Source organism: Micromys minutus, assembly GCF_963924665.1.
Source record: "Micromys minutus genome assembly, chromosome: 13".
Taxonomy (NCBI): Eukaryota; Metazoa; Chordata; class Mammalia; order Rodentia; family Muridae; genus Micromys; species Micromys minutus.
The window spans coordinates 47997847-48017601 of NC_137982.1; the positions used below are offsets into that span (position 1 = coordinate 47997847).

Consider the following 19755-nt stretch of genomic DNA (forward strand, 5'->3'; position numbering starts at 1 on the left):
TGCTAGGGTGTTCTGAAAAGACACTAGGGAGTTCTGCAATGGTGCCAGAGTGTTCTGCAAAGATGCTATGGTGTTCTGCAAATATGCTAGGGTGTTCTGCAAAGATGCCAGGGTTTTCTGCAAAGATGCTAGGGTGTTCTGAAAAGACATTAGGGAGTTCTGCAATGGTGCCAGGGCGTTCTACAAAGATGCTATGGTGTTCTGCAAAGATGCTAGGGTGTTCTGCAAAGATGCTATGGTGTTCTGCAAAGATGCTATGGTGTTCTGCAAAGATGCTAGGGCATTCTGCAATGGTGCCAGGATGTACTGCACTGGTGTCAGGGTGCACTGTAGTAATGCCAGGGGGCACTATAATGATGCCTGGCTATACAGTGATGTATAGCTTGCAGCACCCGAGTCAAAGAATGAAAGAAAGACTAATCTATTTTGGACTCAAACTTGAAGGGAAGTGATCTGCCTAGCCAAACAGGTGAGGAGTTATGGCCCCTAACCAGCACAGCCTTAAATTAATCCAAGGATGAGCACACAGAATTCAACAGAGACCAAAGATGGCAATGGACTGGTCAGTACAAACACCTAACTTTTGTGAAGGCTAGTTCTTTTACACTGCTCTAAGAGTGTGGTTCCATGACCCTCTCCCTCAGACTAAATCCTCAGACACTCCAATGCCTCCTGTAAAATGGCTCACTGCTGTGTGTACGTCATACAGGCCGAGTTCTCTCTACACTGCTTGCCTTGGGTAGCACAGTGTCAAAGCTGGTAGACAGTGTGGCTCTCCACTCTTTGGGAGAGACTGGCAAAGGGGAACAAGCCTTCATGTGTTTACCACAGAGACAGTTTCTTTTGAATCTTTCCCACCCATGGCTGAAGTCACAGATGTGAAGCCAGGGGAAAGGGAGGACCAGGTATGTCAATTATAACTGAATACTGCTTTTGAATATTGTCCCTAAGCGCTACGATACTTTCTTATGCTTGTTTGCTGTGTGAAGTAACTAAGAACTTATACAGAATGTCCAAGCTATGCAACCAGGACTCAGTCCAGATTAGAACCAGATGTGTGCAGATGTGAGCGCTGTCTTCTACCCACACTGTGTGTGCAAACGTGAGTACAGTCCTCTGTCTTCTACCCAAACTGCTCTTGGCTTGCCTGAGGTCACTGGCATCCTTCTGCAGGAGATGTTAGTTAGACTATATTCAAAATATCCTTAAAGCAATAAAATCTGGAAGAATTTTTCCAGATCAGTGATGTATAAAGTAATATATAAAGAAGTATATTTAAATATACATGCAAATATATATGAATAAATGAATTCATATAGAAATGAATTTGTCTAATTTGATATGATGATTTAAATCAATACAATTCAAAGTTAGCAATTAATAACTAGCATTAAATAAATGCATGTAAAACAGTTGCTTTTAAAGGAGAGTGGAATAAGTTAATGTTAATTCTGTTTATAAAGAAAGAAGGAAGGAAGGAGAGAAGGAAGAAAGAAGGATGAAGGAAAGGTCAGCCCTTCCAGGGCCCTGAGTGTATCAGAGGTAGTTCCTGCCCCACTTAAAAGGATGGATAAAGACTGACTAGGAAAACACTGACTGTCAGAGATACAGTTTTATCCTCTTTTCCCTCTTTGGGAAAGAACGCTTAATAGATAGAACAGTACTGTGGTGTCTCCTCAACTCCAGGAGAGGTACACTCCTGTGAGCTGCCCAGCCCAGAGCCACGTGTGCTCATTTCCTGGAAGGCGAGGCTTCTAGAGCAGCCGAGGGACAGCTTCCTTCCTGTTACTCTAGCTGCTTATGAAAACAAGAGACAAGGGAGTAATGGAACTATAGTTAGAGTTTCCCACTGCCTTCATGGGAAAATTTAAGTAGACTTGAGACCAAGAGGAATATGTAAAAACCGAGTCTGGCTGGGCTGAATGTGGAATCTTTCCTTGCCTGCAATGGAAAATGAGAAAGAACCAGCTCAGATCTTGAGGCAGGAAGATTGTGACTATAGGAATAACCCTATATTTGGTTCTGTCCCCTCTGGCTTTCTCACTATTTCTTGGCTGTTATTTTGTATTTTTTACTGTTTAATTTTTTTGTTAGACCATTTATAGTATTATAAAGTAGTTCATATCCTTTATGGAGCTAAGTTCCTTATAAATAATATAAACACACATGCATATTTTAATAAAAATACTTACAAAAGTATTAAATTTGTTCATATTCGTGTGAATTATTCATAAGTACATAAATTTAATGTATATCCACTCAGAAGTTAATACATCATCATATAGGAAAATTCCACACCTGAGTTTGGCTTTTGTAGCTCTTTTGTAGATGATATTTTATCTTTATAAGTGTGGAAGATCAGAACTCTTGTAATGGATCTTTGGTCAGGGTGTAGGGTGTGGCTACCCAGTCACAATCATCAAAATTTGACTCCAAGTGACATGAAGGTTGGCTAAGGACTGGTGGGTCACCAAGGTGGCAATACCAGGACCTAACAGAACACTGCTTGTGACTGGTGTGACAGATGGCCACAGAGCAAACAAATCAACAGTGGAAGCCCGCTTGCAAGGGCGAGATTGTCCTCCTTTGAGTTGATCCGGAAATGGTGGCAGTGCCAGTCATAACTGTGAGGGACACCAGCATGAAGGTGTTTGCGGGGACCACAAATACGTCATCACATGTGGAGACTGAGGCTACGGGATGGCCTAGAAGCTGCTGGGGTTGGGAGAGAATGTCCATGAGACCCTTTATCTGGTGACAACCGGCCCTTCATGCTCCTACCCATCACCCTAGCCATTCCACAGAAAAAGATGCACCAGGAGGTGCTGGGGAGCAAGTACGCAGCCATGCTGGATTGTTTTCTCTGCGTGCTAATGATGCCACAGCATCTCGAGATCTAATGGGACTCATATATGGAATGTGCTTAGCTGGGTTGGCTGGTTTGTTGTCTGTCTGTCTGTCTGTCTCAAGCAGTAAAAAGCAATGGGTGAGAAGACTGGAGACACAGAGTTTGATGAGTTAAGGAAACACCCTCAGCCTCTGCTGTTTCAAATTCGCAGCCTCCGTTCCTTTTCCCAGCTGCATCTCGGTACTAAGCATACCACTGTACATCAGAGCCCAGTGATGACTGTTGTATGGTATTACCGACTGCTCAGTAACCTTCACGGCCATCATTTCACTTAATTCTGATGACTGACTCACGGTATGAAAACAGTTCGACACCTAGACCTTTCTGCTCTAGTAGTGATTCTGCCCTAGTGTGTGTGCTATGCATGCATGTTGCATTGTGTGGGTACAGTTGTGTGTGTGCACAAGCGTGTACATGTACATCTGTGTGTGTACTTGCATGTACACTGAGGCCCAATGTTACTAAACCTGGTGATCAGCAATTTTAGCTAGGCTAGTTGGCAGTGTTGCCCAAAAGAGGTTCCGTCTATGCAGGGGTGGGGGTGGAATTCCAGGCAGCTGTCTGATGTGCACCTGTGTTCTGGGGGATCCACACTCCGGGCCTCACACTTGCACTACCCACCGGAACCATCTCTCCAGCTCATTAGTACCAGTTCATTGTTTTCTTTCCCTCCCTCCCTTCTTCCTTTCTTCCTTCCTTCTTTCCTTCCTTCCTTCCTTCCTTCCTTCCTTCCTTTCTTCCTTTCTTTCCTCCCTCCCTCCCTTTGTCCCTCCCTCCTCCCTTCCCTTCCTGTCTCCTCTTTCTATATATCCCTCCCTTTCTTCCTGTCACTCCTCTCCCTCTCCCTCTCCCTCTCTCTCCCCCTCTCTCTCTCTCTCTCTCTTTCTTTTTTTCTGAGACAGGACCTCACTGTAACCCTGTCTGGCTTAGAATTTACCATGTGGGACAGGCTGGTCTCAGTTTCACAGAATCCTCTTGCCTGGGCCTCCTGAATGCTGGGGCTAAAGGCACACGCAACCACAAGTAGTTTAGTAGTGATTCTGACATATCGCTACACATTTCCAGTTCACTGATTGGGTAAAGGTCCTGTCTTTAGTCTTCACTGTAAACATGGTTCATAAAAACAAAGTGATTCTTTCTCAGGAGAACTACCCCAAATCCCTTACCTCCATGTTTTCTGTTTACCATCTTTTCTTTCCCTATCCCTCCACCTAAAAAATTATTCCACAGATCTCTCCTTTGTGTAAAGGATTCTACCAGGCACTAAAAATAAATTATAAAACGGAATGAATTATGAAACTCGGAATTCATGATCTAAACAGAAAGAAAAGGGTATGTGGAGAGATTAGGTAACCATAATTTTGTGTCTTTTAAATCTGCAGTTATTTCTTAGTTCCTTTGTCTCAGCTGGGAGAAAATATTAAGTATCATCTTATAGCAAAGATGCTGAGAAAAATAGGTCTTGTGTCAAAATAAAGACCCACAGGAAAGGAGAATGGTTTTATTAGAACTTCATGGGTCTGGGGGACATGTGAGGAACAGAATATAATTCTTGGTAGGAAGCATGTACAAATGTGTGTATGGAGGGAGTGGATCTGGGCTACACATCCTCACAGCTAGGGTTCCCTGTGTGATAAGAAAGGCTGTGCATTTATAGAAACACACACACACACTCAAGTTCATAATGTATTTTAAGTCCTGACAGTTGTTTTCACTTGGTTGCTGGGTACAGGGTCTGTCTATGTAGCCCAGGCTGCCCTTAAATGCATCTTCTTGCCTCTGCCTCCCAAGTGCTGGGATTATATCAGTGACAAATATATTGATTTATCTCTACTTAAGAAATCAATTATAAAATCTGTATCTAATGATAGAACACATATGGATGGGTTCCCATCAATCCAAACCCCCTTGATATTTTAGGCAACACTATATGCTTTTTAAGAAAGGGGCTCCATTTACTGTCCAATTGAACCCAAGACCACAAAATAACTGAGACTCAGTGAGGAAAGCCTTTAAGATTTAAAAACCAAGACCCACGAACAGGACAACTTTTCACCTCATAAAATCAAGGCCTTTTAGCATAGGATGTTAACGTGATACTGTACTTACATCAAGAGCCACAGACTGCTTGGCCCAGGACTTCTTCACTTGATTGTACATAATTGTGTTGTTAATACCAAGGCCACAAAAGATGACAAAGGCCTAGGACACAGAAAGCCTGTTAATTAAAAATGGCAATAACTCATAGTCAAGATCTAATATGAAAGCAGGCAGCCACCAGAGACAGTTCCGAAAATATAATTTTATTGTGCTCAGAGGTGGGCCCGGGGGACATGTGCATTAAAATTCTTAATTACTATTGTCATGTAAGGGTTTTATAGCTCACACTGCACATGAGAAGAGAAATCATTATTTTAATGACATCGTGAAGAAATAACTTCACACATTTGAAAGCATATAATGTGTTTCAACGTGGCTTTAATTTATTTGGGCAGTAGACTGTTTTTATTATTTGGCTTTGTTTAACTAAAAGCAAGGCTATAAAATTTTTTGGCCAAGTAAAAAAAAGGAATCCACAAGGTTAGGGCTAAGGGCAAACAGACTGATTTAGAGCCAGCTACTGAAAAAGATACAATAAGAATGACAGGTGTTTATGGGCGGGGCTGGATTCTGTCTGGCACAGCTATGATAAAGCACATGAAAGCCAAACTCTTCAGCTGGAGACTGCAGGGGACAGAAGCTTGTGAACTAAAGGAGGATGGGGAAGAGGAACGTGGCGGGGCTGGCTAAGGATTTCATGACTGAATGTGTGTGAACACAAGGAAGGTTAATACTGGGCTGAAGTGGGATATAGAACAGAATTCTGCAGCAATACTAAGGTAAATGATTAAAGGTTACAAACTAATCCAACGGGTGAAAACACAAGCCAGTCTTTCCCGGGCATGTATAGTCTTTAAGTTTTCCTCTAAGTCTGGTACACCATCTAACTATGTTAAATGACTGATGTTTCATCACACGTGGGCCAGGGAGCTGTCAGTGACTCAGTTCTGGCTCTTGGCTTTGTTTGGCATGTACTTGCTCACCTCAAAAAGCCTTTGGTCTGCATCGTCGAAAGGTTTCCCGTCCAGTCTGTTCAGCACTTGAGCGACCCCTGGTGAGGAAAGGTGGGGACAGTGGTCATTGTCACTACTGGACGTCCTGTCCGGGTGACAGAGTGTGCTAGACCTGATTGTGTGGGTGACTTAACACACTCAGTTTAATATCTGATGCAAGTACATTAGCATAAATACACACAGTTTTATAAATGATCACTGGACACACACACACACACACACACACACACATCCTCCTTGGTGTTTGGAAGGGTCAGTTGTCATGGTGATGAAGAACCCAGGCTCTGGACTTAGATAAGCTTCATCTAAATTCTAGCTCTGGTATCAGCTGTGTGTCTGTAAGGAAATTAACTGTTTTAGTGGTGAAAAATCTTTGTTGGTACAAAAAGAATCGAAATTTAAACTATCCCAGGGGGTTTTAGAGTTTCATTACACTTAAGACATACAGCGTGATTTTACGGGACACACACGGGTCAAAGCAAAGCTAGTTCTGTTACCTGCTACCGATGGCTCACACACCTTGAACAGACTTGGTGTTTGCAGGCTTCCCCTTCCCAAAACAAACAAACAAAAAATCTCCTTCAGGATTGCTTAAGCTTAACCATAAACTCTTCCTTTGCTGAGATTCTGTGTTGACTGCTTTTTTCCAGGTTGATTTTTTTTTTTTTTTTTTTTTTTTTGTCTTGTTGGGCTGGGTTTCAGTTTTGGCCTTTTTAGGGTCAGGCTCCCCTATTGCTGAGGTAATGGGAAATGGCAGGGATGAAGGGAAGTTGTCAGAAGCTGCTCTTGCCTACAGTTTATTTATTTCAGGGAAGGGTCTGTTCAGAGACATCCAGCAAAGATGTGTATTCAGATGTGCCCAGCACACACAAGGTATAAACAAGCTCGGCGTGGACAGACACCATAGGAAAGGGAGGGTGCCTCAAGTTCAATCTTGAACCATTTGATAACTGCAACTTTATTACTGTTTCAACCTCTCTCTGCCTCTGACCCCCCCTTCTCTCTTCCCTCCCTCTTCTCTTCCATATCTATCTCTATACTTAAGTATCTACAATGTAAAATAACAAAGTTCAGTTGATAGCTCCTGACACTCTTCTTCCTTCAGAGTTTGCTAGTGCTTTTGTCCCTGTTCTGGTGAATGCCCATCCATTAGTCTGTGCCACGGACTTGTAGAAGAGTCTGGGGACATGACTTGGACTGGGTCTGGTGATACATGCTTGTCACTCCTAGGATTTGGGAGACAGAGTGTTATGAGCTGAAGGTTAGCCAGAGGCCAAAGGCAACACACACACACACACACACACACACACACACACATACACAGGGAAACACATAACAGTGTACGGGCTTGGTTTTTATTTTACAGAGAGGTGCTGGTTGCTTCACAAAAAGAGACATTGCCTTACCAATTATTTGGTGGTTGTTGTTCCAAATAGGGACACAGAGAACAGATCTTATATGAAAACCAGATATCTGGTCGGCCTGGGATAGAAAATAGAAGTTAATTATCACCAAATATGAACCACTCGTTGAACAGTTGTTTCTATAGACTGCCATCTAACATCCTTTTGGAGACAGGATCCGATACTGTTACCCAGTCTAGCCTTGAGCCCACCACCTTCTCACCTTTGCTGTTTATAGCAGATTACCCAGGCTTCCATTACAAACTAATCTTTGGATAAAAACACCTACTCGCTCACCATTTTTTATATCACAATGAACAGCACAAGAAGAAAAAATTCAAACCCAGCATAAATCAGACAAAACAGCCAACCAACCTGACCACCCCCAATCTGCAGCCACAGAGAAATGGGGCACAATTACAGCAAGTATTCTTGAGTGAATTCAGAGTAATTAAAGCATTTTAATTAAGCCAATAGTTGGTTTTATAATCTTTGACTGGTAAGAATGTTTGAACCGATAAGGAAATGTGTTGTATATACATTAACTTTAGATGCTACTTATTTGCTATTTACTACTTTTATTTATTAGATACTACATTAGTTATTACTTTAAATTATGTGCATGACTCTGTGTGGGGGTTAGTTATTCATCATTTATGTGCACCACTCTGTGTGTGTGTGTGTGTGTGTATGTGTGTGTGTGTGTGTGATTGTGGGTGTTCACTGAGGCCAGGGTGTCACATCCCGGAGCTGGAGCTACAGGCAGCTGTGAGGGAGCTGAACTTGGCTTCTCTGAAATAACAGTGCTTTTAACTGTTGAGCCCAAAGGCTCTCCAGCCCAATGCTACATGTCTTTAATGTTGCTAAGTTGCTATAAATGTTGCAAAATCCCATAACAAAAGCTTAAAACCAGAAATTGAGAAAGAGAGCATAAACAAGAGGATTCAGAAGCTCTCCAAGCACCACCCTGACACTTCAGAGGACAAGTCTCATACTTGAGTGGCCAGCGGAGCTACTGAGGCTGGAAGGGCCCTGGCGAGTTTAAATGACCTTTGCTTCCAGTGAGAAAGCCCAATGTGTCTTCCTATCACTAGAGCCAGGACAAGATAGCAATGATAGAAAGATATCTCGAATATTCATTAAGAGTTGAGAGCTACCTATTTTTTTCTTTTTTTAAAATTGGATATTCTCTGTGTTTACATTTCAGGTGCTTTCCCCTTTCCGCCAGTCCTATTCCCCCTCCCCCTTCACTTGTTTCCATGAAGGTGCTCCCTCTCCCAACCACCCTCTTCCACTTCAGCACCTTGGCATTCCCCTACACTGGGAAAACGAGCCTTCACTGGACCAAAGGTCTCTCCTCCCATAGATGCCAGAAAATGCTATCCTTTGCTGCATATGCACCTGGACCATGGGTCTCTCCATAAGAGTTCATCGGTTGGTGTTTTAGTCCCTGGGAGCTGTGGTGGGTTTGGTTAGTTAACAATTTTGTTCTTCCCATTGGGTTGCAGACCCCTTTGGCTCCTTTAGTCCTTTCTCTAGAGAGCTACCTATTTTTAAGTTAAGAGTTAAGAACATTAAAATAGGGTCTGCCAGGTTTTTATGAAGTGCACTGTAATCAAGAGACAGGAAGTCATCTATACCTCAGGGTCCTTTCCTCTCCCCCAAAGAGTGTCCCAACTTCAGCCAACAAAACCTAGGATGATTCCTTTAAAACTAATATAAAGTGAGTCACTGAATTTATAGTGTTGTGTGGCTGACTTCTTTTCCATTATGTTTTTGTGCATTGTTCATTTTGGCTGTGTTACACAGTGGCATCATGTTTTCCTGAATGTCACACTGCTAATTCATCCCACTCTTGTGGACCACTGACTTGTTTCCAGCGCAATCCCAATGTCCTTAGCAACATTTCTGTGCACTCTCCATACACATGCGAATGAATTCCTCTTGTGTCTGTAACTCTAATAAAAAAATCACTGGATTCCAAGCAAGTCAGTCTCAGTGGATGTATCCAAGAGGCTTCCCAAAGTGACTTTAAAAATATAAACCAGTTTCCAATTGCATGAAAGTTCACCTTCTTCACACCATCACCACAGTACTGTTTGGGTCTTGCTTGCTTTGTTTTGTTCTCATTTTAACAGCTCTGGCATAAGTACCAATGCCTTTCCATTTAAAAAAGCATTCCCATTAGGGCCACAAGTCACTCAGTTTCCCTGCTGATGGGCAGCGGAGTTGTGCGGTTTTCTTATCTTCTCTACATCCATCTTCTCTTTCATAAAATTCCTCTTCAGGGATGCTTGAGCTGCTGGGTTGTCTAGGTGTTAAAAAATCAAGCTGGAAAACTTGTTCTTTACGATGGATAATGGCTACCCTGCCAGATACATAGATTGTAAAAGCCTTCCTCATCCTGTCTCTGGTCCTTCCGCTCTCTTGTTTGCTCTTGACTTAGAGGTCTATCATACAACATAGCACAATATAGCAGATTTTAATTTATGTTTCAGCATCTTATTTGATACCTGTATCTCACTTCTTGCTCATGGAGAGTCTCCTGTTTTCTTCACGGGCTCTTTGTTGCTTTAAAAGCTACAGCTAAGCTTATAGTCTAACTTTTGTATGGCATGTGAGTCAGGAGTTGTAACTTTAAAATGAGACATCATTTCAAAGGGGAAAAAAATCTCTCCCTCACGGTCTGCATAACCATCATTTTCATTAGCCAAACTGGATCTGCTTTTGGACTCTCAAATCGTATTTTACTGACCTAGATAACTCTTTTAACCTTTCACCTTTCTGCCTTAAATAAGGTAGCGTATCTTATTGGGTAGTGTAAATGCTTAACTTTATATTTCTTCAGTGTCTAACATTTCCATACAAGCTTCAGAATTAATTAATTATACATGTGCCGAGCACACAGTTCATAATTTTGGGGGGATGGGAGGTATTGTACTAGATTATCAGCCAACTGGGAGAAAACTTGCCTTGACAGACTTGAGACCTTTTTAAAAAATTGTTATTTTTAATTGTGTTTGTGTTTCTATTTCTGAGTGTCTGTGTCTGCCTGTCTGTCTGAGTGCACATGTGCATGTGAGTCTAGGTACCCACAGAGGCCAAGAGAGGGTGTGTGATCTCCCAGAGCTGAACTTACAGGCAGTTGTGAGCCACCATCTGATGTAAGAGCTGAGAACCAAACCTCAGTCTTCTACAAGAGCAGTGCCAAGAGCTCTTTTCTGATAAACGATGTCTCCAGCTCTCCAGAGGTGAGCCTTTTCATCCACAAATATCCTTTAGTTTACTTAGAGCTTTTCAAATTTCTTTTAGCAAGTTTCATATGTAAACATCTACTTTCACACTCTGTAGCAGTGAGTTTGGGCTACTCTGTTTTATGCCCTCAGCGGGTCATGAGCTTCCAGACACACGCCCAGGAACTCTTCAGAGCGGTGAATGAAAGACTGGGAGTTAAGCAGATATTATATTTTACCATTTACAAAGTTGTGAGGATTGTGCTCAATTCATATCTGAGAGAAAAGAGCCTTTTAATTGGACAAAAGGGGGAAATGTTGTGGGTTTGCCCTGGTGCTGTTTGTATTTTGATGTGAATTCTGCTTCCCCAAGAGGGGCTGCCCCCAAGGAGAAGCAGATCATTTACTAAGGTGACCTCCCTGATCCCTCTTCCCATTCTGACCGGGCAAATAAAGGCTAAAGTCGATGGTTGGGCAGTGGAAGGAGAAAGTGGGATAGGTGGTCTCAGAGAGGGGAGGAGAGGGAGAGAGACGGAGCAGAACCATGCGGCCTGGAGAAGCCTCATAACTGGGGAATAAATTAGTGTAGTGATAGATCTGCCCAATCTAGACATATAGCTTATAAATATAATAACTGACTGTGTGTTTTTTCATGGGTTTATTGGGGTAATTAATTCCCACAATACCCCTGGTAATTCAAAAGTTCATGTTATTATAAATGGTTCTGTTATTTTACTTTTTAATGCTTTATGGGTTTTTTTTTTTTTTTTTTTGGTATTTACAGGAGATTATTTATAGGACCTTCAGGGAAATAAAGATGTATGGATACTCAAATCTCTTACATAAAATGGCATCATATGGGCATACAATGTACAAACATCTTCTTGTATATGCAATCTCGTTTCTGGGCCTCGTATCATACCTACTACAGTGAAATGCTATGTGAATGACTGCTGTGGGGAGTAACAATGGTGTGGAAAAAAACTATTTATGTTCAGTACAGATACATTTGGATTTCGTTATTGCTTTTGAGGCAGGATCTTACTACATAGTCCAGACTGATTTCAAATTTGAGGTCCTATATATATAACACGTATCCATTAGTGTGGTTATTTCAGTTACTAATTGTAATAGGTCATCCGGATTTCATTCAGGACGTTCTAGACACACCATTGTACCATCTGCTCCTCCAGTTCTTTTACCTTTTACTCTATGATGTTATGCCATCTGACTTTTCTCTTTCATTTAATATAGAATATAGGATAGGTTTTTAAGAATCCCAGCCTACAGATGCGTTGAACAAAGATGATATCAATAGATAGGTTAATATGGAAGAGGGTTACACTTAGAGGGGGCCTCAACCCTAGATGAAGAATGAAGACTGCTAAGGAATATTGAAAGTGGAGAAGGAGGAGCACCAACTGTGATCCTTTACGGGATGGTCAGCCCTGGAAATATGCATTCAAGTCACACTATACAGACTGAGCAGGGTGTATTCAGTGTTTATGAAGACATACACACACTACACACACACACACACACACACACACACACACACACCACCATCACCACCACCACCACCACCACCACCACCACCACTACCACCACCACCACCACCACCATCACCACCACCACCAACCACAAACAATTAAAAGAAGCCATGAATTCGAAGGGTGAGTTCAGATCTGGCCGTTAGATCAATTGCTCAGGAACTTACAAAGCCACTTTCCCAGTGACAGAAGGGATAAGTGATTATCTGTGGTGCCGATCAGCACAGCAAAGCACATGCAGGCCTCCAGACTCCCTGAGCACCACACATTTCAGGGCCCACGCTGGCCTCCTGGCTCATCCTCCTGCCCTTACAGTAACTGCTAACCATCTCCAGCTCATGGGTCTCTCTACCCCCAGATTTTCATTAGCTTTATAACCCTGCTAGATCTGCTACTCGGTTCCATTTTGCTCTCTCTTGATCCTCTGTCCCCCCCCCCTTCTCTCTCTCTTCCCCTCCTCCCTCCCCCTCCCTCTCTCCCCCCTCCTTGCATTAAACATTTCCTCTGGCTGTACTCTCCCTCCAGACTACAATAAAACCTTCTACCTAACCATACATTGGAGTATCATACTGTCCGTTCAATGCAGCTGTTGCCCAAACCCTTAGTTTATACTGTGAGTATACGCCGGAGGTTTTGGGGGGATGAAGAGGAAACGGTATATTATATTGAAATCTTTAAATTTTCTTAAATTGTTTAAAAGTCAAAAAACAAGAATTCCAGGTGTAAAACAAAACATACTAAAAGAAAGACATGAGCATAAAAAAGCCATTCATCATTCGTTTATCAATGCCTCCTATGCAGACTGCAGAGCATTGGGAGTATAAAAGTGAACAGTCATTGCCCTTGAAGAACTCAGACTACTAGAGACAGTAATAAAGATAAGATCCCTGTTCAAGTAGACAACGTTCAGACTGCGGTATTTGAGAAAGTTCCACAAAAGACTACAGAGAAATCAAGAATAGCTTTATTTCCTTTAAAAACAAATCTTCCAAGATGGCAATGCAGATAATTTTTATTGGCTGCCTGCCTTGTGTGGGTACCCCCCCCCCCAGCACCTTCCCTTGAGTTAGTTTATATGCTTTTCAAATAACCCAACAAGGTAGGTACTGTTACCATCTGCCCTTATCAGATAAGGCCGGGAAAGATTAACCACCTCGAAGGGAAGAGCCTGGTTCAAAGGAAGCCAGACAGTAACAAACACATCCATCAAAGTTATCTCTTCAAAGAACAGAGCGGCTTTCTTCCTTTCCCTAAGGATAACATCAGAATTAAGACAACTCCAGCAAGCAGGAAGAGGAGGCAGTCAGGCTGATGAAACTTCATGGATATAACCTACGGGCTCGAAGCTCCAGCCTCGCTAGAATGGCTGGGCCCCCTTTGTTTTGCCAAGCAAGGGTCATACAGCACCGGGCAGAGCATGGTAGCATGAGCCTGTGCAGAACAGTAAGTGTGCTTGTCTCCTCCAATTCTGAGGCAGCTCTTATCTAATCTCTCCCATAAACCCCGTGTAGCTGAGGGATGCTTTACACCACAGAAGGCAATGGAATAGGAACATTTCAGTGAGACTGGAGAGCTCAGGAGTTTGGGGGGTGAGAAAAAGAAACCCCACTGATTGTTAGATAAAGAACTTTATTTATTAAAGTTTTATATATATATATATATATATATATTTATTTATTTTCGGTATATGAACTCTCCCATCCATAAAGATGAAAATATGAATATCTGGTTTGAGTAAAGGTGGTAGGAGGGAACTCAGGGGCCATGACAGAAACAACGGGGTGTTCCAACTGACCCTGGAATCAAGGTGACCAAAGAGCACACAAGCTTTCGTATGGATAAAATCAAGGCAGAACACATCCAGAAACAAACAATAAGGCTTGAGGAGGCGAAACTCGAAGGACTCACGACTTGGGTTCAGAGGGACAGGCCAGGACTCCGGAGCCTGTGATCTTAACCCAAGGCCTTCTTAAGTTTCTAAAACCCATGACTGCATCTCTACAGCCCTTCCAGAAATTGATTTATTAGTGTGTATCTGAAGCACAAAAGGCATAAGTAACTTCTGACTTATTGATTCCACGCATAACGCCACATGTCTATGGCAATGATCAAAACTATGGACAAAAATTCCCGTTTTGGGGATATGAACCACATCATTATTTTTCACCATAATGCTTCGAGAATGGCATGAGTATTCTGAAGTCAGCTAAGTAGCTCATAGTGCATCCAATGGAACATCAAGAATCTGACTGACGTCATGTTATAGAAGAATGTGTCTGGGCACAGGCAGCATTTCCTATGGGAATGGACAACTGTGCAGGTACCTGTGGATTTTGAAACCCTCATATATACTGACAGATCCCTCAAAACCTGTGACCACAATGGCTCCCTCTGAATTGCTTGCCTCTGGGAGCTTAAAAATGATTGATTCTAGCCCCTAGGTTTTAAATAAAGATTATAAACTATTCGCACACAAGGAAACAAGGTTCAAAACAGAACAAACACAGACACACTGGTGTTAAACAGCATAGGACGATAAAATGGGAGACCGGTTGAAAGGAGGTTGTTCAGTTTATCAGCAAGTAGGTTAATTAAAGGCAGAGACAGTGAAGAGACGAAGGGGTTGGGAAGGTCACACTGAGAAAGCGGAAGTGCATGGGGCTAGAGTCTTCAATCCACAGAACACCTGAGACCCATGAGACAGTTTTGTCCTTTTCATTTCTCTCACTGTGTCTGAGGAAAGAGAGGGAAGAGGGTCTCCCTGGTTACCAGACCTGTGAATGGGTGTGGGGGCGTAGGGCGGTGACTGTCACTCTTGATGAGTCCTCCAAGTGAGAGAGAAGGACAGCCAAGGTGGGTACCAGAGTGTGGAGGGGGTAAGGTTTCTGATTAAAGATCATCGAGACATTTCTCTGCTCTGCTGTGAATAGCAGGACGTTGTTTCTGGAAGGGTGGGTAAGGCCTGAGAGCTCGTGGCATCCTCCGTGGGAGCTGACAGAGGAGGAGAAAAGTGACACCCTTTAGGGATGCACAGGGCTGCCAAACAATGAATCCCACGTCAGGACAAGGAAGAATGGCTCGGCAAAGGGGAAAGAATAATTCCTGACCATTACTGTTATAGCTTAAATCTGAAGTGTTCCCAAAAGGCTCACATGCTGAAGGGGTGGTAGGAAGGCAGGTGTTTGGAAGACCCGGTATGTCCAAAGGCATTGGGACCGAAGCCCTTCCCCCTCTATGATGGCTATTGTGAACCAGTATTCTCTTTCACATGCTATTAGCACAACAGACCCCAAAACAGAACCAAGCAATCCTGGATTGAAAGTGTAAATCATAATAAAACTAATCTACTATTAAGTTGATTGTCTTGTGTATTTTATCAGAGTAATGGAAAGCCAATGACTGATGACAATTTAGTTGATAACAAATCTCCGATTATATGAAGAAACGAAGCTCCAGAAACAAATGGTGGCTGAATGACGGACTCCCAGTGCCTGAACTTTATCACCTCTGTGAGGCACTGGTTATATCCTTGTATGGTTGGTATTAATGCCAGCTTGCCACAAAGTAGCATTCCCCGAATAGGGAGCCTGCCTGAGGAATTGTCCTGATTTGATTTGTCCCGTTTGTGGGAGGCACCTTCAGGTGGAAGCCCAGATTAAAAACACCAGTGTTTCAGAAAGCTTACCTCACCTTCTCCTGCTTTGGCCTCCCTTCTCCCCCTGAGCTGACTTACCCCAGCTGTGGTGGAGCCCGCATTTTCAAGCTCTCATGGTGGAGTTGGGAGCGTGGGCTCCTCAGAAATTTCCCAGCCTTCCCGTGGCAGTCTGCAACAACTGCCTTGTGGGCTAACTCTGCCCACCTTCCCCCATGTAGACACCGATATCCTAGGACTACTCTGATTACTGACGCAGCCAGCCTCCATGATTGAAAGCCGTTGGCATCTCATGTGCAATGTGCAATATGTAATATATAATACATAACACACAACAGGCAATACGTAATGTTCATTAAGGTCCTCTAATGAAGGATATACATTATAAATGAATGGATATATATGTACATACATGCATTTATTTATATGCACATACATCTCCGTGTTTCTGCTCCTCTGGAGCAGTAGTTCTCGACCTGTGGGTCGCAACCCCTTTGGAGTCACATATCAGATATTTCATTATGACTGATAGAAGCAGCAAATTACAATTACGAAGTAATAATGAGATAATTTTATGGTTGGGGTCTTTATAACATGACGAACTGTATTAAAGGGTTGCAGCCTTAGGAAGGCTGAGAACCTCTGCTCTAGAGAATCTAAGACATATTTAGATTTTGATGTTCCAGTTGATTCTCTCTTTTTTTGTTTGTAGTTTGTTTTATGACAAAAATATATATGTGTGTTTAATGTATGTAAAGCATTTTTAAAATATAGATATTGTTAACAGTCAAAGAAATACCTGTGAAAACATACCTGCCTTATCATTCCACTTGCTTTCTACCTAATCACCCTGGTACAAAATTCACACCATTAGAGTCCCTCAAACAAGTCTTTGAGAGATGAAACAGCCTTCCTAACAGGTTACAGTTCAAATAAATACACTCCATTGGGTGCCCAGTACTAGCCAATTAAAGATCTATCTACTTAACGACTTGCCTACACCTGTCCTGATAAGATACTGCCAGGTAGGAGACCTAATTAAAGATGGCTGATGAGTTAGCTTCTGGGTTCTTCAAAACAGACCTGCCATGGTTTTCAGCCTTCCAAAGAGCAAGTAAAAAACGAATCGGTAATAATATGTTGCTTCCCTTTAGCCTGTGATACGTTTCCTTTATGTCCTCTATGTTATCCACAGACTCATGTGCTGGGGAGATATTCTGTTCTAGTACTAAGTACTAGGTACTAATCACTAAGTACTAAGTCCTAAGGACTAAGGCTAGATGAGGGAGAGCCGGTGCTCAGGCAGTTCCTTAATTTCCCAGAAACCGTTTCATCCTGAATATAAGATTAATCCTAATATCTTCCAGATCATCACCCACAAATGATTCCTTAAATTCTTAACTAAACAAAACAAAAACCCCAAGCAACCACACAACCACACAACGAACTGAACCCAAACAGAGTACACAAACCCTATTCTTTGTCCTATGAGGTAAGGCCTAGGAACCCTGCCTGAGTCTTTGAACTGTGGGGCTCACCCTTGCCTTCCCTACTCACTGTTACCCACTTTATCCCATTGTTTCAGTAACCCTGGCGGCCCCACACCTCCTTATTATCAGGAATGCTTGTGTCCACGTGGCTGGCTGAGGAGAGCTGTAGGTTGTGTGTGTGTGTGTGTGTGTGTGTGTGTGCCCACATGCGCAGATCTGCGGCACGTTACCATTAATGGTTTCCGCTTAGCGGTTTTCTTTTTACCAGAAGCGTAATTGATGGAGCAGAAGGTGTTCCAGAGAACAGAGAATGCGTTGTCCTGCCAGGCTGGCACTGAGAAGTGCTCCTCTGTGATGCTCCGACAGCTGAAATGGGCTCTAATGCTCTCGGTGAGGACCTAGGAGTCTGGGGCCCCATTATCCTTAAGTGCAACATTACAGGGGCAAGTACTTTCGAGCCATCAGGCTTTTAAAGATCAGAACTTCACAGGGAAAAATTGCATGGGATGGAAGGCAGAGGCTGGAGGCAGAACAGGGTCCTAAGCCTCAGTATTAGCTCCGTATGTATCATGGCCGCGAGGGCTTCTGGGTGATGGTGGGCTTCCTGCCACTCAGGTGTTTCCAACAAACGCAAAGAGCGCCAAGCCAGTTCTTACATAAAGCCTCACCCCACCTCCAGCTTTGAGTTACTTTCTGCTCTTCCCATTACTTAAAGAGCCCTTCCTACTTAAATACCGAGTCCATCATTCATTTCTGCCTGTGGGTGGAATATAAACTCTAGATGGGATAGGCCCAGAAACTCTTCCCCAACTGTTCAATTGGAAGCATGTACTGAAGTAAGCGAGAAAATATAATACATCAAATTAAACAATGGCCTGTTCTCTGTTAGTGTCTTTGTGTCCGTGTCTTCTTCCTAATCTAGTGTGAAAATGAGGGCAGAAAGCATCACGGATGACGCTCTACACAGCAGCCAATCATGAGAGTTGAATTCGGAAGCCCGCCGCCCAAGCAAAGGGAAAGCGAAACTCTTGTTTCCTGGTGAAGGTGCTTTCTAGTACGGTGTGCAGGACAAGAAGCCACATGACCACCACGACAGATCGTCTACAAAGACAATTTGCCAACATGATCTGAGGCCAGTATCAAAGATCTCAGAGCCGAACTCAAAAAAAAAAAAAAAAAAAAAAAAAAAACCTCCCTACAGGCAGAAACAAGGAAAACCAAACCATCCAGATAAGTAATTTCACTTCCGCTCACATCTGAAAATCCTTGAAAAAACTTCTAACGCAATTTTCAGAAAGCTCTCAGTACCTTGGCAAAATTTCATTTGAACTATAAAGAGTCTAAAACTTTGAAAACTTTATAGTGTTGCGCGGTCCTAAAAATAATACGAACATGTGAAAATGTTAAGGATCTGCCACTCGGATCAGCAACTCCTAAAGTTTTAAAGACTGGTGAGTAGGAGATCTGGGCAGCCAGGGAGCAGAGAGATCTCTGCGGAGTGCACATGGTAAGCGCACCCCCAGGCTTTCCTGATCCAGGGACCAGGAACACAACTTTGGAACTTCTGTTTCCACTCTGCGGCGATCTCAGGGCGCAGAACAGGGCTCGGCCAATCTGACACCTGGACCAGTGGAGATCCAGGGACACAGACCAGATACAAGGGAAAGGCAAGAACATATCACTGAAAGCAAGATGGCGAGAGGAAAGCAAAAGAGTATATCCCAAGGAAACCAAGACAACTTGGCAATATCAGAACCCAGCTCTCCCATAACAGCAAACATTGGAATGCCAAACACTCCAGAAAAAGAAGACCAAATAGAAACAAAAAGAACCATTGAAAAATCAACAAAACCAAGAGTTGGTTCTTTGAGAAAATCAACAAGATTGATAAACCCCTAGCCAGATTAACTAGAGGGCAAAGAGAGAGTATACAAAATAAGAAAATCAGAAAGGAAAGTGGAGACATAACAACTGAAACTGAGGAAATTCAAGAAATCATCAGATCCTACTACAAAAACTTATACTCCACAAAATTGGAAAATCTGGAGGAAATGGACGAATTCCTAGACAGATACAAGATCCCAAAGTTAAACCAGGACCAAGTATACCATCTAAATAACCCTATAACACCTAAAGAAATAGAAGAAGTCATCAAAAGCCTCCCAACCAAAAAAAGCCCAGGTCCAGACGGGTTCAGTGCAGAATTTTATCAGACATTTATTGCGGATATAACACCAATACTCTCCAAACTATTCCAAAAGATAGAATCAGATGGAATACTACCCAACTCATTTTTTGAGGCTATAATAACCCTCGTACCTAAACCACACAAAGACCCTACAAGGAAAGAGAACTTCAGACCAATCTCACTTATGAACATTGACGCAAAAATACTCAACAAAATCC

General features: G+C 42.7%; 1 protein-coding gene across 1 annotated transcript in view; it reads right to left on the reverse strand.

Moving 5' to 3' along the window:
- PDE11A (phosphodiesterase 11A) overlaps positions 1-19755 on the reverse strand; it is a gene marked incomplete at both ends in the record, with an annotated part of 323910 nt that overhangs the window by 141364 nt on the left and 162791 nt on the right. Inside the window, 3 exons of the mRNA XM_080927937.1 lie at positions 5018-5110; positions 5992-6059; positions 7428-7503. Coding sequence (XP_080784063.1) covers positions 5018-5110; positions 5992-6059; positions 7428-7503 — 237 coding nt within the window. The remainder of the gene's footprint in view (positions 1-5017; positions 5111-5991; positions 6060-7427; positions 7504-19755) is intronic.